At 46.8% G+C, this 21,806-nt stretch overlaps 1 protein-coding gene across 1 annotated transcript; it reads right to left on the reverse strand.

The window, feature by feature from the left end:
* Positions 1-2,256: 2,256 nt before the first annotated feature.
* LOC142749964 (uncharacterized) lies at positions 2,257-6,165 on the reverse strand. Its single transcript, XM_075858602.1, has 2 exons — positions 2,879-6,165; positions 2,257-2,334 (listed from the first exon to the last, which is right to left on the reverse strand). The coding sequence occupies exons 1-2, from the start codon at positions 5,342-5,344 to the stop codon at positions 2,281-2,283; spliced, it is 2,520 nt and encodes an 839-aa protein (XP_075714717.1). The 5' UTR covers positions 5,345-6,165; the 3' UTR covers positions 2,257-2,280.
* Between the last annotated feature and the right edge of the window lie 15,641 nt (positions 6,166-21,806).

Here is a 21,806-nt window from a genome sequence, read left to right on the forward strand (position 1 = left end):
GCAAAAAAAACGCATCGCGGTAAAAAGAAGCGACATGACCTATCTTGAGGCGGTTTCCGCCTCCAAAACCCAATTTCAATCAGTCAGAAGGGTAAAAAATACACCTCGACGAGTGTTTTGGCGAGTTTTTGTCAAACCACTGTGCAAAAAACGTCTGGAGCAGTTTTTGCAAGAGGAATTTTCCTCCTGCAAAAAACTCCGTGTGAACACAGCCTAACAATGAATCAATGTATTTAGAATTTACATATAATTTAATTTTTTGACGTGTAAAATATATGAAGAGATTTATATAAGTATATGTGTGTATACGTATATATTACATGTACGTATATATCTATATGATGTTATAGATATATAAAATCCCTAATTATTAATTTTTAGTATTAACAAATTTTAAATATATGTCCAAATATAATATATATATTACGTGTGTGTGTGTGTGTGTGTGTGTGTGTGTGTATATATATATATAATATAGACGTGTGAATGTATATATATATATATATATATATATATACATATACACACACACACACACATTATAAGCCCTAATTGATTACTAACTAATTAATTGTCCTAGTCTGAGTACTATCTACCTGAACTATAACTAGCTGCCTACACTAAACTATCTATGTGGAGGTGTTTTTGTGTGTTTTTACAGTCGGTGTGTCTTTATAGGAGACACACAGCAGCTGCTCGGCACAGCTTCTTCTCCCCCACTGTCTCAGAACGATCTGACAAGGAGGGAGGAGAAACATTGTAACGAACAGCACAGAAGGTTTGTTGCTGCAACAAACTTTGCTGTGAACACCATGATAGCTTTATCATGGTGATCACGTCATCAGGACCGACACCAATCCGGTCCTGATGTCTTCTCTCAGCACTTAGGCTGCTAGTAGCAGCGTGTGCTGAGAGATTCAGAGCACAGGGAGAGCGCTGTGCACTCTGTTCTGGCACCACGTGAATTAACGGGCTGCAGGAGAAAAGCCCAGCACGGCAGCCCGTTAATCTACGTGGGCTGGTCGTGAAGGGGTTAAAGCATCAAATATTAATTCGGTAATATTGTCAAACAACTCTGCTAGTTTTTCTATGTTATGTGCATTTCTAATTGGTCCTCCAAAGATGGATAGAGCATATCCTAACTTGGTGTGCCAAGGTAAGTGTACCAATGGGTGGGCTTTTTGCTTTCCCTCCCTTTTGTACAGCATATGTTTTGGTACTTTATCATAAGGAAGTGCATCCTTGTCCCATGTCCAGGTAGCAGACTGTAACCTAGCTAGGGTACAGGTACCTGTGGTAGTCTGCGGGATCCATTTATATGCATTATGTCCGCACACTATATATATATATATCATGGGGAAGGTCAAACCATTGCATACTTCCTAGGGTTAACATATGAGCAAAATGAACTAAGGGAAAAGACTGCTGTAATACACACCAAGGACAATTTGTTCCCAAAGACCCATGGTACACTCCTGTGCATCCACAATACATAGTTTCATTCCCTTGTAAGTCTGTTTCTTCCATATACCCTGGATAACGTTTACAATCAGTCTTACTTCCTGAAGGGAAGAAATGGCCATATTCCCAACTACCATTATGTATGTACCTTTCTACCAGACTTGGTCTAAATACATCTGAGGTCTGTTGGGTTTTATTGAAGCTTATCTTTATGCCTTTTATGGGGATCTCACCTAGTGTCAGTGTTTTAGTGACATTTTTAGGGACCCATTTTCCATTTTCCTTTTGTGTGAGAATCAGTGCCTTACCAGGTATCAGGGTTAGATTTACCTGCCACCAGGGATCCTCCATCCATCCTGCTATGGGTAAGGGCACACTGGTATTAGACCATGTATACCTTTTTGTGTTATCCTTTACTTTTGAGGGATCCCAACATGTAGTGTTAAGAAGTTCTTTCTCACTAAGGGGCACAGCCATGTATGGCATGGATTTTGAGCTTATGGGACTGTGTGTACATATCCAACAATCAGATAAGTTTGTTAATGCTGTTATAATTTGATGATGTTTTATGAATTTATTGTCCACTTCCTCCTTGAGAACTTGAGTCATTGTCCCCACGAGGGGCAACATCAACACCAACCCTGCCAAGGGCAACATTATCGATCGAGGCAACGTCATCTGGGCTGATAACCTTTTTGCAATGGCTTGCATGTATCCAATTGGCTCGTCCTTGGAGCTTCACTGATGTGGCGGTGACCGGCTGTACTTCTACTGGTTGGCTGTACCTTGGTTCCAGACTGCTCCTGTTGTGTATCTTTGTTACCACCCAGTATCCAGGTTGTAGTGAGTGGGTACCTGAAAGAAAGTTTGGATCTGGAATAGAAGAAAGGATTAGTTTGTGTGTCCTCTCCAGTTGCTTGTGTAGGGCAGCCAAGTATGTGGTCATATTGTCATAATGCTTTTGTAACTGCTGAGGAAAATACTGTCCTGTCTTTGGCATATTTCCAAACAATATTTCATAGGGAGAAAGTTTATCCTTCCCTCTTGGTGTGGTTCTTACAGAGTATAAAGCCAGGGGTAGACATTGTGTCCACGGTAAAGAAGTTTCATTCATGGCCTTCTGGATTTTTAATTTCAAAGTTCCATTTAGTCTTTCTACCTTACCACTGCTTTGTGGGTGATCGGGAGTGTGAAATGCTTGTTCTATCCCAAGGCTTTTTAATATGTTCCTCAATAGTTCTTGGGTAAAGTGAGTACCTCTGTCACTTTCAATTGTCTCTGGTACTCCATAGCGGCACACGACCTCAGCTATCAGTTTCTTTGCTGTGGTATCTGCATTTGCTTTAGCCACTGGAAAAGCTTCTGGCCATCCTGAAAATAAATCAGTGCAAACAAGTACATATTGGTACATTCCCACCTTAGGTAGTTGTATGTAGTCCACCTGTAATCGCTGAAAGGGGTAGTAGGACTTAGGAGTGTGTTTAGCTGGTGTTTTGGTGGTTTTACCAGGGTTGTGTTGTGCACATGTCATGCAGCCCTCTGTATATTTGGCTGCTGCATTTTGAAAACCTGGAGCATGCCATGTCTGTAACACTAGCTGGCTCATAGCTCCCTTTGAACAGTGTGTTTTCCCATGGGCTAGGGCACACATCATTGGATATAGTGCTCTTGGCAGGCAAACCTTAGAATTAAGATGCCTCAACTGTCCTAGACCTATTGCTGCACCTCTCTCCTCCCATTCTGCTTGCTCTTGAGGGGGTGCTTGGTCCTGGAAAGCACGCAACAGGGTATCTGTGATGGGTTGTAAAACAGGCTTCACAATCATCAGAGGGAGAGCAGCAGCGTCCTTTGCCGCTGCATCCGCAGCCTCATTCCCTTTTGATATGAGATCACTGTTATTAGTGTGTGCCTGTACTTTGACTATAGCTGCTTGGTCTGGCATGTGCAGTGATTCTAAAAGTTCTTCTACTGCTTTTGCATTCTTTATAGGTTTACCTGCCGAGGTCAAGAACCCTCTGGCTCTCCATATTGTCCCAAAGTCATGTGCAACTCCAAAGGCATATCTGGAGTCAGTGTATATGTTGACACGCTGTCCCTTACCCAATTTACACGCCTCAGCGAGTGCTTTTAGTTCTGCCTCCTGAGCTGAGCTGCTGGAGGGTAGGGACTGTTGTATGACGGCCTTACCATTGTGGACCACTGCATACCCGGTGAGGAAATGTCCTTTGTCTTCGCTCCAATATCGAGATCCATCTACAAAATACTCAGCAACAGAGTTAATCAGAGCAACATCAAATATACTGTTTATGCCGTTTGATTCCATATCCACTAGGCTTTGACAGTCATGTTCATGTTCAAAATTAAATAGATCATCATCAGTGGATAGTTGAAAAATAAGGGGGTGTCCATGTCCCTGTCCCCCCACTCCTCCCTCCTTTTGTTCAGAATCTAGGGGCAGGAGTGTAGCTGGATTCAGAACAACACAACGTTTGATAGTCACATTAGGGGACAGAAGAGTAAGTTCAATTTTAGTAAGTCTTGCAACTGATAAGTGTTTTGTCTTGACTGTGGTCATCATTTCTTGCACTGCGTGTGGGACTTGCACAATAATGTCATGTTGGAGTACAATGTCTGTTGCTTTATCAACTAAAGCTGCTGCTGCTGCTGAGACAGCGCGTATGCATGCCGGGGATCCTAGTACAATGGGATCCAGAGCAAGGGAGTAATAAGCAAGAGGTCGCATCTTGCCTCCATGATCTTGGGCTAATACTCCAGAGGCATGGCCTGCCTGTTCATGGCAGAACAGAGTAAATGGCTTATTGTAGTCAGGAAGTCCCAATGCTGGCCTTGTAGTCAGTGACAGTTTCAGGGAGTGAAAATTGTCAATTGCCTCAGGTGACAGTACAAATGGGTCAGAGGTGAGACAGTCATATAATGGTTGCATCATAGCAGAGGCATCCCTGATCCAGGCTCTGCAGTACCCTATTAAACCCAGGAAAGTCCTCAATTGTTTAGGGTTTCTAGGGACTGGGTGTTTCTGTATGATTTCCAGCCTGTCAGGAGTTAAGTGTTTCATACCTTGGGAAATACATTGACCAAGGAAAACAACTGTTTTGGCACATAATTGCAACTTGTGCTTGCTCGCTTTACAGCCAACTTCTTCTAGGAACATTAATAGTGATTTAGAATCAGTTTCACTGTTCTCCAGACTCTCACTACAAAGTAACAAATCATCTACATATTGTAGTAGAACTGAGGACTGATTGGGGGGCTGCCAGGTGTCCAGAATATCTTTCATGGTACATGAGAAGATATCAGGGGAGTTTGCGGCACCCTGTGGCAGCACTACCCAAGCATACTGTCTTCCCCTATGTGTAAATGCAAAATACTGCTGGCACTCTTTATCCAGCGGGATGGAGAAGAAAGCATTGGCTAAGTCTATAACTGTGAAATAGACTGCAGTGCCGGGGACCTGGTTGAGCAGGGTATGTGGGTTAGGCACTTGTGGTGTATTAATTATTGTCACAGCATTCACAGCCCGTAGGTCATGTACCATCCGGTACTGTACAGGTTGACCTGGCAATGTCTTTTTCTTTACTGTGTAAAGAGGAGTGTTGAAAGGCGAGATTATGGGCACTATAAGATTGTTTTCCAGTAAGGAGTTAATATCCTTTTCTATAGCAGCGTCTTGCTGTGGACTCAGGGGATATTGCTTTATACATACAGAAGGGTTCTGCATGTCTGGTTTTAAATTTACTTGTACAGGCGGCACATTTAAAACTCCTACATCCATCTTATCTTGTGCCCATAGTTTTTCTGGGATGTCTGCCAACCAAAGGGGAGGGGTACTGGGGGCTTTTTCAGTGTCCGGCATACTTGCCATACTAAGGAGTTTTCATAGCAGGGACTCTGGAATGGCAGAGGTTAATGTAGGTGTGCCAGAAGAAAAGTCCAATGCTGCTCCCAGGGCACTAAGTACATCTGTCCCCAATAAATTGTAGGGAGTGTGTGGTGACACTAACACACGGGAGACAATTGATTGTGTGTCATGTATATTCAGTCGCATTGGTTTTGTTAACTGTAACTGAAATGATGTTCCCTCCACCCCTTCACAATCTATATAGTCTGGTGATAGCAACTCTGCCGGTACATATTTGGTTTGTAATACAGTTCTGGCTGCCCCTGTGTCTACTAGAAAAGAGGTATTTTCCCCTGTGGGTAAAGTAACAGGCACCATCAATGATGGACCTGTCGGGGGGAGCACTGGGCAGAGGGAGACATCAGGTTTGCCAGTTTCCTATGCAGCAATCAAAGAATTGGGAGGCTCAACTGGACGGGAGGGACATCGGGCTGAATAATGACCCTTCTTATCACAATTCCAGCATGTAATCTGGCTAAGATCCCTTCTCTGGGTTCTCAAAGTGTCTTTTTGTTCCCTGCCTCTTCCTCTATAGCCCCCCTTTTGTTGCATCGGGGCGAGACGGGTTCTTTTAGGAGCTAAATCTAACTCTGCACCTTTTGCAATGCTTACTAAATCATTAAACTGGCATGTACGCCAGTCGGGGCGGGATCTTTTAACAGCTTCTTGTACTGCCGGCTTAAGACCGGACATAAAAGTTATTTTTAGTAGGCGCAAGTCTTTTGCATCACCTTCTTCATACCCGTGATCTAACCACTGCTGCTGTGAAGTTGTGGCATAATCAGGGACTGACTGTTTAACATCTTGGGAAAATGACATAAAACTATCAGTTCGATCCTGTTGAGTAGCATCTACTCAGGGCTGCATAGCGTTCAGGTATTCTAGTCCTGATTGCTCATTGGTTTTATTTGCTGGTACGGGATTTGTAATAGCAGCTGGAATTTGATTTTTGAGCACTTCCCCTCCCTTTGTTTCTACCAGGCTCTCCATATCTGACCATGTAGCACGGTAAGCTAGATGTACTGCTCGCAGCTTTCTATGGAAAGCGCTGGGTGTTTTCCGTGTGTCTGGGAGTGTGCCACATACAGCTAGTAAATCAGCCGGGCTCCAGGGGCGATACACAGTGGCTTCATGTGACTGGATTTCCCCTACTGCCCCAGGTACTGGTTGCCCGTCTACATCTACTGGTTTTGGTCCCCTGTGTGTATGGATACTTGATACTAACGGAAACAATCTAGTGGGGTGCTGCATACCACAACTGACACAATATCCTGCAGTGAGGGGGTTCTGCTGCCCACAGTGTGGACATGTCCAGCAGCTGCCTTTCTTGCTATTTTCAGGATAAGGAGATGGCGCAGTTGCTGCTGTGGGGCTGTTTGGCAGTTGTAAAGGGGTTAACACATTAGTGAGGAGCTTTTCACTTAAAGGGTCATATAAATCATACATTATTCCATGATTTGCTTCCATACTCTTATGTTCTGTGTTACTCACTCTCTGTGCTACCTCATACCACATTTGGGCTTTTTCCACCATGTTATTGTCTTTCAACCATCCAACACAATTTGTCATAAATCTTTTCCAATCACATTCTGCTAATGTTCCATAGGACCCAACTCCCATTATTTTAAACATTATTTTACAATCCTTCACAGCCTCAGATCCTTTTGCTCTTTCTACTATTTTGATGGCAGAGACCCACGTCTCAGGGCTGTCCCGCATTTTTGTCTTACTATTTCCTGAAACCCATGGTCAGAGGGCGTAGGGTAGTCTCCGGAAAACTCCCCAGCTCCAAACAGACAGGCCTTAGTCTGTTGACAGATATCTCAGACAATCTATCTTACAGTTTCAGAAAGACTATCAATATCAAAAGTCGTTCCTTCAGACTATTCTAGCAGTGGGATATCCTTTTCTCTGATCCCTCACTGTTTTGAACATCAAGAACAGACAAAATGCTGCCAATCCACAAATTGCAAGAGCAAATCCTTCAACACAATCTACATTCATGAACTTCTATTGATTCAAGCAGGAGTTGGTCACATTCATTTCAAACTTCTACAAACCCTTCGTCTCTTTCCAGTGGCGGATTATCATATGGGCAATTCGGGCGGCCTCCCGGGGCCCGAGGCTTCCAGGGGACCCACGGCAGCCCAAACCGCACATCATCAGAAATATATTCAGCGCGCTAGCGCTGCTAACTGCTGAAGATGAGGAGGAGGAGCAGGGAATTGGCCGGCAAAGGGGTAGGACACGCCTCCCTGACAAGTGCGGGCCGCCGCCATTGAGTAACAGAACAGCGACGTACGGCTGTTCTGTTACTCCAAAGCAGCAAGAGAAGAGCCGGGCGGGCGGTCAACGGCGCTGAGGTTAGTTGGCTTAACCTCCCGCCCAACTGGTTCCCGACCGCTGGCTGTATTTTTACGGCCAGCGGTCAGGAACGGGTTAAAACCCGAGCCATAGACTTTCTACGGCTCGGGTTTTAACTTGCTGCCCGCGCGATCGGGCAGCTGAATGTCGGGTCTCCGGCTGTCAGTGACTGCCGGGGACCCTGAGGAGAAGATAGAAGCAGCTTTCACTGCTTCTGTCTTCTCTGATGACTTGTACACAGCACTGAATGCGTGCTGTGTACAGGAATAGAGACAGCAGCAGCGGCGCTGTCTCTATTCCTCCCGGTGATCATGTGACTGGTCACATGATCGCTGGGTGCCGTTAGTGACAGACTGCTGCTGGGTCTTACTAGACCCAGCACAGCCCTATTAGTGACAATCGTCACTATGAGAGGGCTGATTTCCCCTGTAACTGGGGCTGCTGTGCAACTCCAGTTACAGGGGAAAAGATGGTGTAAAACAAAGAAAAAAATATATATAAAGTTCCCCAAAGGTCTTTTTTGACCTTTGAGGAACAGACCATAGTAATAAAAAAATTGTAAAGTAAAGTGCAAAAAAAAATTAAATAAATACACATAAAATACCCACCCCAAAAAAAACGTTCCCCCCGCCAATCATTGTTGTAACGCTAGCGCTGACCCAATTACCCTAATATAGACATGTAATATATAAAAATGTACGGTAAACAATGACGATTACAAATAAAAGGTCTATTTTAGGGTAAAACTATGTTATTACCAAAAAAAATAGCTGAAACGTAAAAAAGCTTATTTTTTTACTATTATTTTCAAACTATGAATAAAAATTCTAAAATTGCAAAAAAGGTGTGTATAAAAATGATAAAAAACGAAACCTGCATTGTCTACGGAAAAAAACGTCGCATAAATCTCGTCGGTTTTATTTTTTTTTAATAAAAATGTGTGTTTGGTGCAACTTTGTAATTATGTTTTATTAAAAAATATTTTCACTTTTTGAGATACAGCTGCTTTGTATCCTGTATCCGTCAGGTCAGCAGGACTGACGGGATCAGTGAAACGGGCCCAGCGCTAAATTATAATCTTAGATGTGATAGATTTGAGGTGGATCCTGCGTGTGACTGATCCTGTCAGTCCTGCTGACCTGACGGATACAGGATACAAAGCAGCTGTATCTCAAAAAGTAAAAATATTTTTTAATAAAATCAATCAATCACACTGATACACACACATACTAATAAATATATATATATATACAAATTATAATATAAAGTTTTTAAATGTGTACATAACCCTGTGGCACTATATACAAGGGGGAGCGCTGTGTGGCACTATATACAAGGGGGAGCGCTGTGTGGCACTATATACAAGGGGGAGCGCTGTGTGGCACTATATACAAGGGGGAGCGCTGTGTGGCATTATATACAAGGGGAGCGCTGTGTGGCACTATATACAAGGGGGAGCGCTGTGTGGCACTATATACAAAGGGGAGCGCTGTGTAGTGTTATCCACAGTGGTATGTGTGTGGCGCTCTTTATAGGGGGGGGGCTTTTTGGTGCTATTTACAAGAGGGGGAGGGCTGTGTGGCGCTCTCTACAGGGGGGCTGTATGGCACTATCTATAGGGGGCTGTGCGTAACGCTCTCTACGGGGGGGATGTGTGATATATAGAGGGGGCTGTGTATGGCGATATCTATGGGGGTGTGTAATATCTACAGGGGCTGTGTGTGGCACTATGTACAGGGGGCTGTGTGTATGTGGTGTTTTACAGTGCGTGGTATTATATTCAGGCGCGCAGTGTTTGGTGCTATTATATTTAGGGGTACAGTATGTGGCACCATAATAACTTTATTTTCGTTTATAGGTGTGGAAATGTTGGAAAAGTGAGGAGACGTCTGAGTGGCAAATTCTGCAGAAATTAGTCATGGCCGGGAGAAGTCGTCATGAGCGCTGGACCGGATGGAGAAGAAAAGAGGAAAAAAACTACTAGAATCTGAGACGTCGTCACCTGTGAGTCACTAGATTTATAGAGAATCCGTCACCTCTCCTGACATGTTTATTATAGGAATCCTTGTATTTCACAAAAAGTCTTTCTGCAGTCCAGGACTGATAGACAATTCCTCTTGTCAGGAGGTTGTGTCCCTGCACAGTGTGATACTGTCAGTATGTAGGGACACCGCGCTGTGACAAGGGAAATCGTAACACTGTTAATGCTTGCCCAAAAAGGTAGTGTTAAAAATAGTTACGGCGCGGCAGGGCGGCGGTGAGGAAGGGGGGCCCAAGTTTGGGTAACAGCCCAGGGCCCATGGTCTACTTAATCCGCCACTGTCTCTTTCACTTATGCAGAACACTTGCTGCCGGGGGGGTGTATTTCGGTTCATACAGCCTGTGATGTAGCATATATATCCCAAACTCTTTCCTCTAGCACTTTGCAATGGTTTCACATGCAAATTATATTTGGTAACATATATGTTATCCTCCCCGCTCAGCCGTTCACTCTGTGGGTTGTAGTTTAGGGGCCTGTTATGTATGTTGGTGATTTCTTTAGGGGCTCTGGGTCTGAGCCAATACCAATGTTCTTCACTGTAATTACTACTACAACACAGGTGGCACCTGGGATAAGTGTCAGGGTCATTCAATGAATACAGGATGTTATATTACAACGGTATTCAATCCAGCGGTCTGATGTTATACTACTACAGACTTAATTACTTGGATGTTTTTTTACATCAAAGTGTATATGCCGGATTATCATGTGCTAGAAATCAGTCTGTACTGATTCCCACCTTATGCCAGTCTGGCAATGCATACAACTGGTTTATGGACCCTTGCACACAATATCACTGTTTGGCAATGAGCCAGGAAAATATAAATGATTTTCTAATACAGTATTCAAAGTTTTCCCTATTGTACTGGGTAATGGTATTGAGTGCAAATTCAATATAGACACAATTGCTCCTCCTTGCACTGAGTGTATATCGTCTTCTATGAAGTGGATATTACTTCTGGGCTGGGAGCCATACAGTTTCAACAATTTGATATGTATGTCTTCTCACAGATGTATTCAACATCACACTACACACACATTCATCACACTTGTCACATACACCCCCATGTAAATCCATTTAACCACACTACCATCCTGACAAAGGACCTGATTATTACGGGACCCCTTTGTAGAGACTTACATATACAAAGTACGTTTCCAGGGACTTAACAGAGTGGCGGAAACAAATGGTGTAACATAAAGTCTGTTACTTACCGCGCGGCTTCCAGATTAGTGGACTTTGCACAAAATTCTCATTAGGAGGTCCCGGGCTGTTCGGCACCATAACTGTCGAAGAAACCCCTTCCAGGCAGCACCTTTTGGGATGGGTGCTCTAATGGGCTCCCTCTGCTTTGTCAGGTGGTATTCAAATATGGTAATTGAAGTATCAGCAGTGCACCGGGAGATCAATAAAGACAATAGCAAACTGTTGTCTCAATCAATATTTTCATTTATTATCAAGATACATAGGTTAATATACCCTCAGGGCGTACCCTCTAACCAGGGTGTTACCTCTCATGGAACAACCAATCATAACATTTTACACGTAGACTGAAAATACGTCATAGGGTACCTTCCCACTGAGGTCACGTGATCTTTCTAACACCTGCAAATCCTGGCCTACAAACAATAGAAATGTAGGAGGTTTTCATAAGTGTATGTGGTGACTTCATATATATGTGTGAAATACTGAGATAAAGAATTAATTGGAAATATAATTATTATTTCAGGTCTAGGCGTTCTGCCAGACTCCTATCTACCAGTATTGAAGGCCACGAAAAAGAACACAAAGTAATAACTTATTCCCTTGTGATTCAAGCAGTACCAGAAAGAGATCATTACAAAATGGAGAATACATATCTTCATAATCCGGCATCCTGCTTGATAATTCATAGTGTAGTTTAATACAGAGAATATAAGCAATTTGACCATCCATCACAATACCTACATTGTATTAATTCCTGCAAAAAAATAAGAGATGAGCTCAAACTACACGTTAAAAAAATGTCAAAATCACACGCACTCTACAGTCAATTCAATAGGCACCAATCAACCTATGAGTTTATATTTAGGAGACATGCAGTAACTGGCACAAGCAAGCAGAACAAGCTTCTCAGGGTATGTGCACACACACTAATTACGTCCGTAATTGACGGACGTATTTCGGCCGCAAGTACCGGACCGAACACAGTGCAGGGAGCCGGGCTCCTAGCATCATACTTATGTCCGATGCTAGTAGTCCCTGCCTCGCTGCAGGACAACTGTCCCGTATTGAAAACATGATTACAGTACGGGACAGTTGACCTGCAGCGAGGCAGGGACTCCTAGCATCGTACATAAGGATGATGCTAGGAGCCCGGCTCCCTGCACTGTGTTCGGTCCGGTACTTGCGGCCGATATACGTCCGTGAATTATGGACGTAATTAGTGTGTGTGCACATACCCTCATGGTGCAGATGTTGACAAAGCAGGATTTCAACCCACAGCACTTCAAGGTGATTCTCTAACAAGTAAACAACTACACCAACCAATCAGAGGCCTTGCTCATCGATATATGCTAATGAGCTGGTGTCTGTCAAAAGGGGCACAAGAAACTTCTTTCCAATAAAATACTCCTAAATATTCTATTCTAGTTTGGAGTTTCTATAGGGGTAGGGTTTTCAGCGAGGGTGGGTCATTTAGTAGCCAGGTCCCTTTCCATTGTCTTGCGATAGGCCTCCTACTCTTCCTAAGGTCAAAGTTTCTCTTACTACGGACATATAAATAGAGCTGAGGTTTACTAGTGAATGTGCGAAGGGAGATTGCTCATGGGCATTGTACATTGTGCATAGCTACCACAAACATGGCAGTTTCCACTTCTCAGTTTTGTCTTTTTGTCCTACAGGTTGACTGGCCTCTATCATTTTTCAAGCCAGTAGCAGCACTCCCATTTCATACACTCTACATACACTTCATCAATCAAAGTGTACTTTTGCAGGGGAGAGGAGAACGGATCCTCATTCCATCATTTGGTAGGCTTGGCAGCACCTAGCAGAACGGAAACAGGAACAATGTATAGGGATATGAAATGTGTGTGCAGTATATGGCAGCAAGATTTGTGTATACAGCATAAGGGTAGATTGTTTGTTTGTATAGTATAGAAATGCAAGCACCCCTGCTGAAAAGAGTTGTCCTACAGAAAGCCAGAAGTAAAATGGAGCATTGAATAGAATGGAAGTGAAATACAGTTGCGGTGCTTCTTTTGCCACCTGCTGATTAAAATATATCAAAAAGCCAGCTGCGTGATTGGCTGAAACTATAGCTTAGTGGTTAGAGCATCGCCTTTCAGTGCTGGGGTTTAAAGTTCAAATCCCACCTTGACAACATCTCTTCAATTTATGAGGCTTGCCTGCTTGTGCTCTTTTTTTACCCTCTTCTAAATGAAAAAAGTCAAGTAAAGCCTCATTCACTCAGTTGTGTTTTGGTCAGTATTATACTTCAGTGTTTGCAAGCCAAACTTCAGGAGTGGATCCAAAACAAGGAAGACATGCATGACCTGCCTAAGTAGAGTCGTGTGTTAGTGCACCTTCCCTTATCCCTACCAATCCCTTCACCCCCACCTTTAGGAAAAAGACACGTGACACCGAGGTTGGATGTGAAATGGCCACAGCAGCCGTTTTATTAATTTCACAGTTTAAAACAAATTAAATCCGAAACATTCGGATAACTAATTAGGAATCCACCAGAGAATTCCTCCTAATAATTCACATGACCCAACATGGGTCAGAATCATAAATAACAATTTAACGTTAACATTAGACCGAGCAGGGGCAGTCCTTGAAGCCATTTTAGATATTCCTTTTTTACACACCTCGAGTTAGCCATCTGCAAACCACTAATTACCTCCAGCCGTAAACCAGCTCGGAGGCACCGCTCACCTCTGCAGATGGCTCCAACCACCAGAAGTCCACTTCAAGGGGATAACACCCGATGAAGCCTTCAAGTGCTATACCGACCACTAGAAGTCCACTTCAAAGGGATAACACCCGATGAAGCCTTCGAGTGATATACCTTCCACCAGAAGACCACTTCAAAGGGATAACACCCGATGAAGTCTTCAACCATGTACCTTTTTTGGGGGACGCATACCCCCGATGCGACCCCCCCACCAATTTTGTACTGACTGGCCTCAAGGACTCCCCCCGCCACAGCGAAACAGGCCTTGACCACCTTAAGCCTGTGAGTTCCGCCACACCACCACCGCCCTTTCAATTCCTTCTGCTATTGCCAAGCTCCACAGATCAATCCCAACCTCGGTCAAATGAACCCCATCACTCCTCCAGTAGTTCCCCACTCCTGACTCCAAGTCCCTGTGCCGAACGCAAATGCCCCCGTTTTTGGCTACAAATCGGGACACCGCGCGATTAACCTTAATGCGAGCCTTATTGACTCTTTCCACTGACCTAGCCAGCCGCCAATGTTTTCTTGGGACAATGTCCGACCACACAATTACCAACCTGGGATAAGAAACCCACAAACACAACATATCGTGTTTAATATCCCGCACCAACTCACGAAAAGGGCGGACTCCCAAATCGTTCCCACCCACGTGCAAGACCAAGATCTCCGGGACCCTATCAAGCCGGGCATATGTCTGGAATTCTGCTAACACCCTACTCCACGACATACCTCTAAATCCCAGCCAATGCAAAACCGCATCCTGTCGCGGAATGCGCAACTGGCGACCGTCCGGGCGGACGTCCGCCCTCAAAGCCCCCCAATGCACGTAAGAGTGGCCCAGCAACCACACCAAACACGGAGGCGGATCTGAAACGGAAAAGCAAGTTAAATACCACCACACAAAACATTCTTATAAGTGCAAACAGCAAAACTCATAACAGATGGGGGCGGACATAAGACCTAAATCTGTTGGACTCCCAACGACCGATGCGCCGCACCCCCTCATCATCCAACCCCCAGCGCCCTGCTTCCGTTGCTGCGCCAATCCTGAAGGAATGAGATGAGTACGCGTCCGCCGCGACACCGACCGCCGCCAAACATTTTTTGAATACAGCTCTAAATTGAAATCTAGACAAAAATAACCCGTCCTCGTGACATAGCAATGGCAACTCCGGAGACCCCACTTGTGGCTTAAAACCCTGCCTGCACGCCACCGGGCACATAGCCGAACCCGGGAGAGCGAACAACACTATCAGCTTCCCCTTTCCTAATTGTTCAGTTTTCGACCGACGCAACCATACCTCCAGCCGATCTGTATATAGGCTCACGTCTCTCAGTCTCAACCCCCCAGCTTGCTTGGTACTCGGCGAAACCAACTCGCCGATTCTAAATGCCCCAAAGAACGCCAAAGAAAAAGCTAACCGAAACAACCTCATCTCGGCCGAAGAACGACAGACCGATGCCAATGATCCGCCCAAAGAGCTCAGCAGAGAAAACGACACAGGCCTTCTACGATCCGCCTCGACCCTACCTCGGCGCAAACCCTTCAAAGCCTGCCCCACTAAGAATTCCTTAGACACATCCCTAAAGCCCCGTAACTTGAAACCAAACGCCACCGCCGACATGAAACGGTTAACCTTTGCCAATGAAAACCCCGCCTCCCAGGCGTCCCCTAACCAGTACAAAAGTGCCACCAACCTGTCTCTATCCGTGTTGACGTCACCCAACTCTCTTACCCACTCCTCCCACTGCCTCCAACAAGCAGAATAAGCACTCCACGTTGAGCGCGCCAAAGACCTTTCCACCAATCGTTCTACGGGACCGAGACCAGATCCCAAAGATGTTCCGGGCAGACCAAGCCGAGACGTTTCGCTCCCTGTGCCAATTGCCGAAACCGGGCCCACTGCGAGCGAGAAAGAGCATCAGCGATACAATTCCGTACCCCCGGCACGTGCACCGCCACCACCAACGCGTTCAATGACAAGCACACCAACACTAAATGTCGCAACAACTGAATTACCGGAGGAGAGGACGCCGTGATGTTGTTAATGGCCAGCACCACCCCCATGTTGTCGCAGTAAAAACGAACCTTCTTATCCCTGAGCCTGTCCCCCCAGATGGTCGCCGCAACCACGATGGGGAACAGCTCGAGCAGGGCCAGATTCCGCGTGAGTCCACTGGACACCCAGCTAGCCGGCCATTGACCCGCGCACCACGGACCCCCCCCATAAGCTCCAAAACCGCCCGCTCCAGCTGCATCCGTAAAAATATTCAAATCACTCGTATCCTGCGCTGGAGCCATCCATAGCGACCGACCGTTATACTGGCCCAAGAAGTCATCCCATACCTGCAAATCAGCCCGATGCTCCTCCTTGAGCCGTACGAAGTGATGTGCCGCACGCACTCCCGCCGTAGCCGCCGCCAACCGTCTACCAAACACCCTCCCCATTGGCATAATCCGGCAGGCGAAATTCAACTTCCCCAGCAACGACTGAATCTCCCGCAGCGTAATTTTCTTTAACTTGCAAGCCCGACGTACCTCCTGACTCAAAGCCCCCAACTTATCCATCGGAAGACGACACTCCATAGCCACCGAATCTATCTCAATTCCCAAAAAACAAATCGTCGTTACCGGGCCCTCAGTCTTTTCTGGCGCCAAAGGGATCCCAAAATCCCTCGCAACCTTCTGCAGTGCATGAAGCAGATTACCACAAACCGGCAAACCTCCCAGCCGACGCACAAGAAATCGTCTAAGTAATGTATCAACGAATCGACCCCGGCTACACCCTTCGTCACCCACTCCACGAAGCTACTAAAAGCCTCGAAGTACGCGCAAGAAAGGGAACACCCCATCGGAAGGCACCGATCCACGTAAAAAGCCCCATTCCAAAAACAACCCAACAGCCGTTGGCTTTCTGGATGAACAGGCAACAACCTGAACGCCGCCTCGATGTCGGTTTTTGCGAGCAGCGCGCCTGGACCCGCAGCACGAACTAACCCCACCGCTTTATCGAATGAGGTATACACTACGGAGCACAACTCATGATCAATCCCGTCATTTACCGACGAACCCTTGGGAAATGATAAGTGCTGAATCAACCGGAATTTTTGGGGCTCGCGCTTTGGAACAATACCCAATGGGGACACAACTAAATCTTTTATTGGCGGATCAATAAAAGGCCCCGCCATGCGGCCTAACGAAACTTCTTTAAACAACTTTTTCGACACGACCTCAGCATGCAAGTAGGCCGATTTAAGGTTCCTCCGCGTAACCGGGACCTCATAAGGAGGCGGAGGAATAATAAAACCAACACTAAACCCTTCGTAAAGCAACTTCGCCGCAGCCCTATCCGGATACTCATTTAGATAGGGGGCCATCCTTTCCACCCTCACCGGTGACAACCCCTTGACCAGCCGAGGAGGACTGGTTCCCTGACCTCTTTTTCCGCATACATTTTGCCGCCCCATGGGATGCACCATTACACTCCGAACACACGTGCTTGAACTTGCACGTGGCCCCGAACTTACACTGGCCATCGTTGAATTGCCAGCAGAATCCCAACTTTGCCCCACCGCCCTGTCCGACCTGACTGGACTGGCCCCCTTGGCCAACGCTCCCGGGAAAGGGCTGCCTAACCGGAGCCGTGACCCTTAACCAGAGAGCAATATCCTTCTGGTCCCACTGAATCGCCGGCCGAACCGCTTTACGCTGACGGAATTGCTCATCGTATCTGAGCCAAGCCTGCCCCCCGTACACCCGATGAGCCTCCCCAATGGCGTCAAAATAACAAAACAACGCCGAACAATTTTCCGGCGCCTTTTCCCCTATTACACTGGCTAAGATGGCGAACGCCTGCGACCAATTAACGAACGTCTGCGGGATAAGCCTATACCGCCGACGCTCCTCCTCGTCCTTCTTGCTCTCATCCCGCTTGCTCCTATCCAAATTGAATTTAGCAAGCGGCAGAAGAGAAAAAATCTCAACGTATTCGTCCTTCCAAATACGCTCACGCACCTCCTGCTTTAAGTGCGCCCCCAACGGACCTTCAAAGCAAACATATACCTCCCCGCGAGCACGATCATCAATACGCACCCGATCGCCGTCTTTTTGGGCCTCGGTCTGTACCGACACCGCGACCGCCTCCGTAGCCGCCATTACGGGGCGCGCCTGTAACAATCCCACTTCCCTGGGGCCTTCCCAAACTACCGCCGGGGACACCTCCGTAACTACTGGCGCCGCCGCCCTATCTAGACGCCCGACCAGCTCCCGCAAGCAACACACCAAGTCCGCTAGAGCCGCGCCGTCGCGCCCGCCCACGCCACTACCGGCCACCGATCCGACGCTAGCAGCCCCCCTGCCGACACCCGACATAAAAATCGCTGGATACGACAAAGATGGAGTTATGCACTCACCGGGCTGCACAGGCGCTGTGTTCCCGTCAGCCGGACCATCCTGCCCTCGCCGATACACGTCCAGTTCACCGTCTTCAAGCTCCTCTCTCGCCGACGACTGGCCATCCAACCGACATCTCCGAACCGGGGATGATGACGCGCTGGCAGATGGGCCGGCAACCTGCCGCCCGACCGCTGGGATCCAAACTTCCGAACGGACCTGTTGCCTCGACGACGCTGCAGGTCTAGGCGTCCGTCTCGACGATCCTGATGAAGCCTGCCCCCTGGCCGGAGCATCACCAGGCGGGGCGGCCGTAGCTAGTCTTCCCGATCTTGCATCTGATGGGGGGGGGGTGACAGGGAGCCCGGCCTGCGACTCCCTGAGAACCGCCGGACCCCGTCGCGGCCTGGGATTCCTGCCAGGACGCAGGGCCTGGGAAGGGCCGGTCCTCCCAGCTGCCTGGCCTGCAGCGTTCATATTAGGGCTCCCCCTGCGACGCCGTGTCCGCGGGACCACCTCAGGGCTGAGGCGTTCTGGAGGTCGGGACCGCCGGGAGCGACGGGCAGACCCGGCCTGAGTCACCGTCACCCCCGGCGACGCTCTCTGCCTCCTCTGAGCAGGAGCGGGTGTTGTAAACTCCCCCCCCGCCGCCATATTACTGCCAGGAAGGGGGCCGGGGGAGGGGAGCCTGTCCCCCACTTCAACAGACCTCATATGCCGTGCCTGACGTGGCGAATCGGCGTCGGGGATCATAGTAAGTGCAGCCACGGTCTCCTCCAACCAACCGGGACCGTGGTGCACAGCAGCGGCACGCAGCCGCGCAAGCATATCAGCCTCAGACATTACGTAACAGAGCGGGGCAACGGGAGCTTACTGGGTGAGTGGTTACTTCTCCCGCTGCTTCCGGCTCACTGCCGAAAAACAGCGGGAAGCTCCGTAACGGCCCCCTAACTCCTCCCTGTCCCTCCTCCACCTCTAACTTTCCCTACAAAGTTAACCCATTCCCTCCTAGGGCTGTCATGGAGGCTTCCCTCCTAAGCCCTGCAGGCTGCGTCCAGCCTCGTCTAATCCTTCCACTATGATAGATTTACGCTGACACTGATGTCATCGATGTGTTTTTGGATCGATCGCCCCAATCACCAAGCCTGGCTGCATAGTGGACTACAACTGCTTCATGGGTGGGGTGGACTTATCCCATCAAGTCATTAAGCCCTACGGTGCCATGCGTAAGACCGAAACATGGTACAAGACGCTAAGTCCGCCTCACCCAAACTGCATGGTATGATGCGTTTGTGTTGGCCAGGTATACAGGAAAATGTGACCGATTCATCCGATTCTGGAAGAAGGTTCTCAAGGCCCTTATCTTTGGGAATCCAGAAGGGGAGGGCACAGCATAGGGCAGTAACATCTGCCGCATAATTCCTGAACAACATTTTCCTTCTGAAATACACCATACTGAGAAAAAAAGGAGACTCCAAAACAGGTGTCGTGTGTGTTTAAAGATATAGATAACAAAAATGTCAGGGTGCATTTACTTCGTTTCTTGTACTGTAGATGAAACGTTTGTCCTATACAAAACTCATTTGTGAAAAAAACCATAAAAATAAAATTTTTCATACCTACATTGTATTAATTCCTGCAAAAAAATAAGAGATGAGCTCAAACTACACGTTAAAAAAATGTCAAAATCACACGCACTCTACAGTCAATTCAATAGGCACCAATCAACCTATGAGTTTATATTTAGGAGACATGCAGTAACTGGCACAAGCAAGCACAACAAGCTTCTCATGGTGCAGATGTTAACAAAGCTGGATTTCAACCCACAGCACTTCAAGGTGATTCTCTAACAAGTAAACAACCACACCAACCAATCAGAGGCCTTGCTCATCGATATATGCTAATGAGCTGGTGTCTGTCAAAAGGGGCACAAGCAACTTCTTTCCAATAAAATACTCCTAAATATTCTATTCTAGTATGGAGTTTCTATAGGGGTAGGGTTTTCAGCGAGGGTGGGTCATTTAGTAGCCAGGTCCCTTGCCATTGTCTTGCGATAGGCCTCCCACTCTCCCTAAGGTCAAAGTTTCTCTTACTACGGACATATAAATAGAGCTGAGGTTTATTAGAGAACGTGGGAAGGGAGATTGCTCATGGGCATAGCTACCACAAACATGGCAGTTTCCACTTTTCGGTTTTGTCATTTTGTCCTACAGGTTGACTGGCCTCTATCCTTTTTCCCATTTCATACACTCTACACATCATCAATCAAAGTGTGCATTTGCAGGGGAGAGGAGAACGGATCCTCATTCCATCATATGGTAGGCTTGGCAGCACCTAGCAGAACGGAAACAGGAACAATGTATAGGGATATGAATTGTGTGTGCAGTATATGGCAGCAATATTTGTGTATACAGCATAAGTGTAGATTGTTTGTTTGTATAGTATAGAAATGCAAGCACCCCTGCTGAAAAGAGTTGTCCTACAGAAAGCCAGAAGTAAAATGGAGCATTGAATAGAATGGAAGTGAAATACAATTGCGCTGCTTCTTTTGCCACCTGCTCATTAAAATATATCAAAAAGCCAGCTGCGTGATTGGCTGAAACTATAGCTTAGTGGTTAGAGCATCACCTTTCAGTGCTGGGGTTTAAAGTTCAAATCCCACATTGACAACATCTCTTCAATTTATGGGGCATTATGCTATGTCAGCTATGGGGCATTATACTGTGTCAGCTATGGGGCATTATACTGTGTCAGCTATGGGGCATTATACTGTGTCAGCTATGGGGCATTATGCTGTGTCAGCTATGGGGCATTATGCTGTGTCAGCTATGGGGCATTATACTGCGTCAGCTATGGGGCATTATACTGCGTCAGCTATGGGGCATTATGCTGCGTCAGCTATGGGGCATTATACTGTGTCAGCTATGGGGCATTATACTGTGTCAGCTATGAGGCATTATGCTGTGTCAGCTATGGGGCATTATGCTGTGTCAGCTATGGGGCATTATGCTGTGTCAGCTATGGGGCATTATACTGTGTCAGCTATGGGGCATTATACTGCGTCAGCTATGGGGCATTATGCTGCGTCAGCTATGGGGCATTATACTGTGTCAGCTATGGGGCATTATGCTGTGTCAGCTATGGGGCATTATACTGTGTCAGCTATGGGGCATTATGCTGTGTCAGCTATGGGGCATTATACTGTGTCAGCTATGGGGCATTATACTGTGTCAGCTATGGAGGCATTATACTGCGTCAGCTATGGGGCATTATACTGCGTCAGCTATGGGGCATTATACTGCGTCAGCTATGGGGCATTATGCTGCGTCAGCTATGGGGCATTATACTGTGTCAGCTATGGGGGCATTATACTGTGTCGCAGCTATGGGGCATTATACTGTGTCGCAGCTATGGGGCATTATGCTGTGTCAGCTATGGGGGCATTATACTGTGTCGCAGCTATGGGGGCATTATACTGTGTCGCAGCTATGGGGCATTATACTGTGTTGCAGTTATGGGGGCATTATACTGTGTCACATCTATGGGGCATTATACTGTGTCACATCTATGGGGCATTATACTGTGGGGGCAGCTATGGGTGGCAATATACTGTGGGGGCAGCTATGGGGGACATTATACTGAGCAATTACAAGAGCTGCAGGTCCAAGGGGGGAGACGCTGTGTAGCACA

Source organism: Rhinoderma darwinii, chromosome 3, assembly GCF_050947455.1.
Source record: "Rhinoderma darwinii isolate aRhiDar2 chromosome 3, aRhiDar2.hap1, whole genome shotgun sequence".
Lineage (NCBI taxonomy): Eukaryota > Metazoa > Chordata > Amphibia > Anura > Rhinodermatidae > Rhinoderma > Rhinoderma darwinii.

Coding starts and splice junctions, on each gene's coding strand:
- LOC142749964 (XM_075858602.1), bottom strand. CDS start 5,344: ATGGCAAGTATGCCGGACACTGAAAAAGCCCCCAGTACCCCTCCCCTT. Junction 2,335..2,878: donor ACTACATACAACTACCTAAG/GTGGGAATGTAC, acceptor CTTCTATTCCAG/ATCCAAACTTTCTTTCAGGT.